This window comes from Eschscholzia californica, unplaced genomic scaffold (assembly GCF_041429995.1).
Source record: "Eschscholzia californica isolate CP2 unplaced genomic scaffold, dmEscCali1.0.p SCAF_1, whole genome shotgun sequence".
Classification (NCBI taxonomy): Eukaryota; Viridiplantae; Streptophyta; class Magnoliopsida; order Ranunculales; family Papaveraceae; genus Eschscholzia; species Eschscholzia californica.
Genome location: NW_028238198.1, coordinates 50315994 through 50323510, shown reverse-complemented (window position 1 = coordinate 50323510; position 7517 = coordinate 50315994). Strand labels below are relative to the sequence as shown.

General features: G+C 35.8%; 1 protein-coding gene across 1 annotated transcript; it reads right to left on the bottom strand.

Annotated features, from left to right (window-relative positions):
* Positions 1 to 2353: 2353 nt before the first annotated feature.
* Positions 2354 to 5087, bottom strand: LOC147567404 (U3 small nucleolar ribonucleoprotein IMP3-like). Its single transcript, XM_086654064.1, has 4 exons — positions 4648 to 5087; positions 4425 to 4532; positions 2974 to 3048; positions 2354 to 2791 (listed from the first exon to the last, which is right to left on the bottom strand). Exons 1-4 carry the CDS (start codon positions 4779 to 4781, stop codon positions 2560 to 2562), a joined length of 549 nt encoding a protein of 182 aa, XP_086510190.1. The 5' UTR covers positions 4782 to 5087; the 3' UTR covers positions 2354 to 2559.
* Positions 5088 to 7517: the final 2430 nt, after the last annotated feature.

Sequence of the window (7517 nt, the reverse complement as noted above, 5' to 3'; positions counted from 1 at the left end):
TAAATGTCTACGAAAGTCCAAATCCACTACTAGGGTTGGGAAAAAGACCGCAAACCCGAATTCCGTCACGGATGCCCGAGTCCGTTAGGGCTCGCGGGTACCCGAAACCCGAAGGTGGCTTTAACCTGACCGACCCAATGAAATCAACGGGTCGGATACGGGTTTTGAAGTGCTACCCGGCATCCCGCCCGAGCCCGCTCGATAATCTTTACCCGACATAACCCGCTTAATAATAACATCCATTTATACGAAAATGCCTATGCAAATATATGTATGTTTGCTTGTATGTATGCATGTATAACATATACATATAGACACATATACATATAGGGTTATTTCCCAAATGGCCCCCAACTTTGTGACCAGCTTCCTGCCTAGCCCCCTATATTAGCAAAAGTACCCATATGGCCCCCTTTTTAAGATTCCGTTATAACACCGTTAACCAGTCAACATTTCTCTCTCCTCCATCTCATAACCTCTCTCTGCCACCTCATCTTCTAGCCAACTCATCATCTTCTCCGGCGAGAGTCGCCGGCCGGCCAATTTCTGGCCGGCAACTTCAAACCTAAAAAAAAAATTCTCTCTTCCTCTCTAAAAAAAAAAAAAAAATTCTTTCTTCTCTCTCTCTATTAGGGGTGTTCGTTGGTTCGGTATCCAGTACTTTGGTGTCATCCGTTACCAAACCACTCATGGTTTGGTTAGTGATTTTTCAAACGGCTACCAAACCGGTCAGAGTTTGGTTCGGTTACTAACCAAACCATCATAAGCGGTTTGGATACTACTGGATACCAAACCATCCATAAAACGCAATTTGTTCTACATGAAAATCGGCGAATCGAGTTACTTTCTTCATACATTGACGTATAAAATCAAGACAACACTCCTAAAAAACCTGGAAAAACAATCAAACTAACATAATGCATCGAAAAAACATTTGAAACATGAAAGACATGTGAAGGTTCCCCGCCGAAATATTATATAGTAGCTAGTAACATTGATGATACATGAATTGTTTTAATCTAATACTAGCTAGTAACATTATATTGTAGTAGTGTTGTTGTTTTGTATGGGTAGTAGTTATTCTTATTTATAGCAACTTGATGAAAGGTATGTATTTGTATGAAATTATAGAGATATGATAGATGTATTTTAGAAAAAATTATGTAAATATATAATTATATATTAATTGAACTTGACTGGTTCGGTTTGGTTTTAATGGTTCCTAAAAAGTGCATCCACTTACCGAACCAAACTAGTTGGTTTTTGGAAATCTACAACCGTACCAAACCACTCGTTGTTTGGTTTGGTTTGAAAACCGACTGGACCGGTTTGGATTGGTTTGGTTTGATTGGTTAGTTCTAGAGAGAGAGAGAAAAGAAAGAGAAAGTTTTTTTTTAGAGAGGAAGAGAGGAAAAAATATATATATATTTTTTTTTTAGGTTTGAAGTCGCCGACCGGAAATTGGCCGGCCGGCCACTCTCGCCGGAGAAGATGATGAGTTGGCTAGAAGATGAGGTGGCAGAGAGAGGTTACGAGATGGAGGAGAGAGAAATATTGACTGGTTAACGGTGTTATAACGAAATCTTAAAAAGGGGCCCATATGGGTATTTTTGCTAATCTAGGGGGCTACGCAGGAAGCTGGTCACAAAGTTGGGGGCCATTTGGGAAATAACCCATACATATATTGTTTATGTATTTAAAAATATAAATATATTTTCAAAGTATTTGAAGTTTATAATATAGATATATATACATATGTTGTTATCCGAGTACGGAGTGCCCTTGACACAACATTGTTAAGAGAACTTAATTAAATTTTAATTTCAATAGAAATTTCAGTACCATCGAAATAGAAATATTTTGGTCATTTCGACCGAGATATTTTGAAACTTTAGTGAAAACCCAATACTCGACCGCCCGATATCCGAGAAACTCGAAAAGTTTGACGAACTTGGACGGGTTTTGGACACTAGGATTTTTTCAATAACCCGCCCAATTAAACCTGAAAGCCCGAATGCACATAGAGTTTCAAAACCCGACCGGTCCGACCCGATGAATGACATGAACCCGACAGGCCACGATCCGGACCGATTCCCACCCCTATCCACTACCCCCCCTCTTAACTAGTTGTTCTAGAGACTCAGAGTTGGTGGTCAGAAAACAAGAAGAAATTATATTTCCTTTTAGTATTTGTACCACAAAATTTGACAAAACTCACAATTTTTCTTCAAAATTTTCTACCGATTTCTTCTTCCACAAAATGCCCGTGGTAATTATTTGACAAAATTCAACATCCATTAATTCACAAGCAATTCTCAACCAACCACAAGAACATATGTAAGCAAGATTCATATCAGCAAAATTAGTTTTTCACTTGTATTTGGGAAGGATACCACAGAGAATTGTTTTTAAGTTCTACAACCAAAATGAGAAATAGACAAAATTTGAACTACCAAACCAGAAAGAAACAAATACACCATATCTTGCTCTTGATCTCCACCTAAATCCTTTGATATCACCACATTGGCCCTTTGATATCTCCACATTGGCCATGATTTTTCAATTCATCATATCATAATCATCAACCTTGTCGTTATACTGAAGAACTGCTCTCTTTATCTTGGAAGAATCCACCCAAGTAACGAAGTCTTCCATGTTCCTGGTCACTAGGAAGGCAGGATCTGTAACTGTCTCTGGACCTACTCGGACATGTCCCTGTTCAATGAACGTTACAGCTTCTTTTAAATGCTCGCAAAACTTCAATTTCACAAGAACAGTTGCTAGTCTACGCCTGCATACGAACCCAATTACCACACGTTATCAGTAGATGTACCACGTGTTTAATTCACACTAACATTTAAGATCTCATCATCAAGGACGCAATGAAATAAATTGATAAGCGAAGAATTAATAAGAGATGAGTATGAATTATTGTAGACGTGAACGTTACAAGGTTTGAGCATGGAAAATTACCTGCAGAACGAAGATACGGTCAATTTGCTACATAGAGACAAGTTCTTTGTGCCGGTGATGATACCCATGTTATAACTGCCATTAACATACAAAAGCTATTCAATTTAGCTATATGTAGCTTGTTCAAAAAAGAAAATGTAATACTTCTCAGATGCCTGACATTAGTACACACTAGAATGTCGCAAAAAATAAGATGTTAAAATTTTATCCATAAATTCTATGATTCCATCAATTGAGTGCAAGACCTGACTCAGTTGACTATGAAGTGTAACCATAGCATAGACATGTCTTATGAGCGATGTTAGATATGATATCAGGTAGCCCAAACAGTTCATTATTCATCTAGAAACTAATCGCAAATGGTAGCTTGGTGGCATGTAGTGACCTGGATGCAACAAAACCGCTCATTTGCAAAATGACCAAACGGCTGACAAGTTGGTCGAGTAGTTGAGCGTTTTTCCTTCCATAAAATGTGGTGTTGTTCTTCTCTCTACATAAAGGGTATGACTTTCACGCTGCCGTATACACTCAACCCGCCTTGAGGCGGAAAACCTTTTTTTATATTGTTATCTTTTTTACTTCTTGTTCTTCTCTATTTCTTTGTGTCATCGGAATTTGTCTCTCGCCTTCTCTATCTCTTTTTATTCAACACTCAAAAATGCATTGCAGTATATAGAATTTTAGTCACCTATATGTATACACGAAATATCTGAAATCCGAGTATGTCAACTAGCCTTCAGTCAACCCACTAGTGTCCATTTCCCAAACCTCAAACAGCTGCTTGTGTCACAGTCTCACAGACACAGCGCATCTTAACATAAATCCTTTTAACTTGTGCAACGAATAAGATACACATACTACTGTTTCCAACCTTGCTAACATACCCAAGTGACCACTAACCGACGCAGTTTAACTCCATATCGACATATTAACAAACCTGAGTCTACATCTAAGTTTGAGTCACTTTAACATGTTCACAAACAGATTTTAAAAGACTAATATAAGTACTCGCCTGTATCACTAAATGACATAGTGACTACTAAAACTTAACCAACTTCATTCCGTGTAATAAGGAGTGATATCGATATTAGCAAAACTACCTCTAGCTTGATACAATTTCCATCCTACCCACTTCAAAAATATTTCGCATAATGGAAGTTCCGCATTTTTTAGTATTCTAACCATCCTATTTCCAAATAATTATCCCTCTTGACCAACTATTTCTTTGTTCTTCTACTACTCTATATGTTTCTAATAATTCATCTTCTATATTGGTTATTCATCATCATGGAAACCTCAAATCAAGAGGAACCCAATTCTAATTGACAACTAAATTAACAAACAAACTTATCAAAATTGGTATCAAACTGAATAATTGGAACCCACTTGTTGAAATATACTGAAAAAACGAGATAGAAGAGAGATTAAAACCCTAGAAATAAAAACCTTACAGCTTTTCAAGGAGCATTTCAGTCTGTTGTTTTCTATCAGTGTCATCTGGACTAATCTGCTTCAAAATGTTAACAAGTTTTTGCACCATTCGACAAATACCCGAGTATCTAAAACACAAACCACAAGTAATTAGAACGAATTATTAAGGAATCGACAAGATGATTATTCAATTACGGATATATATTTAGGTTAGATTGAAGGATTTGAAGAACTTAAACTTACTTCTTGTAATCGTCACGCTGGGTAATATGGTAACGGCGAATAACCTCATGTTCTCGGTGAGAACGTTCTTTCTTATAATCAATAAAATTAACCTTCTTCAAAAGCTTCTTCTCATGAAACTTTAACTTCCTCATGACTATAAACTTTCTTGTTTAGAGATTAACTCAAAACCCTAATAATCAGAGTAGTAGTAGTAGTAGTTGAAGAGGAAGATACAAAAACCCCCAAAATCTTTCTTTAGAAAGAAGAGTGCAGAAATCGGAACGAGGGTTCTGGAAGGGTTTACCTTCTCTCTCTCTCCTCGGTCTTCTTCTTCTTCTCCCTCTCACTCGCCCTAACAAGTTACTATAAGGTTAGAGGTTTAGGGTTTTTTGTATGAGTTATTTCCTTTTGTCCCCCCCAGTCTGTAACCAGTTCCTTTTTGACTACCTAATTCTTATAATTCAAAAATGGTCCCCTTCGTTAAAATCGGCAGTAAACTGTAACATCTGATTTTTTTATTTCCCTTATTACCCTCTCTCTAAACTTTATCCTCATTTATTGTTACTATCTTCTCTTCCATTGAAGCTTGTACTCTCTGTCTCTCTTTTAAATCAGAGGATTAATTAGCCATTGTGGAGGAAACCCCGGAGATAAGTGAAGTTACAAATGAAGTATTGGAAGTTAGTGACAAGAGCGATGCCTCTTTTTGAGTCTCAATTGCTACGGCTTCTTGTGCGAAAATCGTCACTTCATGGAGATTTTCAAAATCAATATTTCTATGGCAGAAGAAAATTTCATACCTAACTCTAACCCTAAACTCACCAAATGTAACAATAACTCTAGAACGGATGCTTCAAATTTCAGTTCTTCAAAGTTCGCAACCAAAGCGTTAGCTACACCTCTCAAAAACGCAGATAAACTCATTGGCTCGGTTGAGACATTCATCCTCGATTTTGATGGTTAGCGTTCTTCTTTTTAGTTTTCACTTTTGCTCATTCAATTTATAAATAAATTGCAAAAAGTTGTGAAATTAGTGAAGATGATGAAGAAGAGAAGATTGATTCATCTCCATCGCCCCTAGAAACAGTTGTGATCACTGAAGAAGTGATGAATCAAATTCCTTTATTAAGAAATGGTTAATCTTGAGTTTGCTTGAATTGAATCTTCTTTCTCCCTCTCTTTCAAGATAACTAGCCAGGTGTTCATTGATTTGAACAACGGTTAAATTTCACCACCCAAAATGAAACTATGGTGTGTTTGGATGACGGAATCATGAATCCGCGGATTCATGAGTCCTTCGAATTCATGAATTCAAGTAATATTTTTTGGTTTGTTTGGCACTAATAAGAATCATATGATTTATTATTATTTGAGTATTTTAAACGCTTCTTTAAAAAAATATTGAAGAAACCTTGTTCTCGAAACTCGTTTTTTCAATTTCTTTCGTAAATATTTTGTTTATAAAAACAGTTTTTCCTGAAAGTCGTTTTTTTCCTCGAAAACACTTTTTTCGAATTATTTTTTTCTTCAGAAAATCGTTTTTTTTTTTTTGGAAAACCGTTTTTTCCTGAAAAAAAACCATTAGGAAAAAACGGTAATCATGAAGCAAAAAAAATTCAGGAAATTTCAGTTATCAAAAAAACTATTTTCGAGAAGGAAATGTTTTTCGAGAAAAAAATGATTTTCGGTAAAAAAAAACGGGTTTGGAGAAAAAAATAAACTTTCAAGGAAAAATCTGTTTTCTGGAGAAAAAAAAAATCGAATTTCTGGAAAAAAGTTATTTGGAAAAAAAAAAAATCGGATTTCTGGAAAAAAGTTATTTGGGGAATAAACTTTTTAAAATAATTATTTTATAGAAGGAAATATTTTTTTTTTTATTTTAAGTTTGCAATCTTGGTTTATTAGTCTAAAATCCTAGCAAATCTTAGGGGGTAGGGTGGGATTTTGGTCAAATACAAATTTTGGAATTAGGAATCCTTAGGATTCAAGAGTCTTGGATTTTTTGTAACCAAATAGACCGAAGATTCTTGATTCCTACCAAATCCCACTTTTGATAGGAATCTTGCAACCAAACACACCATTATTAGTGTTCTACGATATTACCTCCAGTGGTATTTAAACCATAGCTCAAATCAATGATCTTCATATCTCTCCAGGACCAGGGGCATGGAAACTTCCTCAAGCTATACCAATCAAGCTCTATCTTTCTCTTCCAAGATAACTATCGAGCGTTTGTATCCCACCAAGTAACTTTCCTTTTTCTTCTTCCTTTTCTGAATCATCCATTAAAGTTGCAGATATTCATTTTGGGTGTGCTTGAATTGAATTCCTTTTCCTATGCTTGATCTTAGGTTCTTCACTTTTTTTCCTTTATTACGAAATGGTTAATCTTGGATTTTTAATTCATCTTATGATTTCATCCAAGCTTAATGGCGATACTTATATATACTGTATAAATCTTCATCAATGCTCCAAGGTGGTGCTTTGATTTTTATAAGATGATCATTCCATTCCTAACCCAAAGAACCAAAAGCAAATTTGTAGTTGTTGGTCCATCCTGATATGTTGTTGCTCTAGATATGGGATATTAGATCTCCTAAAATAGTGAGAGAAAAGGATTTTCCAGATTTGCTAAAAGAAGATGAGGTTAGAGTGAAAGGGGTTGAATTCATTTTTAAAGGAAGGGTAATTAGGGAAACAAAATATTCAGAAGGTTTTATAAAAAGGGGTCATTTTTTAAGTTATGAAATTAAAGGGCTAAGAAAAGAAGCTGGCAACAAATTACGGGGCCAAAAAAGAAGCTGGTCACAAAGCAGGAACTAAAAAGAAAACAACTTTTTTTTAGACCAGCGCTTTGGGGAAAGCTAAATAGTTTCCAGGGTGTGAAG

Coding starts and splice junctions, on each gene's coding strand:
- LOC147567404 (XM_086654064.1), bottom strand. CDS start 4,781: ATGAGGAAGTTAAAGTTTCATGAGAAGAAGCTTTTGAAGAAGGTTAAT. Junction 3,049..4,424: donor GAAATGCTCCTTGAAAAGCT/GTAAGGTTTTTA, acceptor TGTTAATGGCAG/TTATAACATGGGTATCATCA. Junction 2,792..2,973: donor ACCGTATCTTCGTTCTGCAG/GTAATTTTCCAT, acceptor GTTCGTATGCAG/GCGTAGACTAGCAACTGTTC.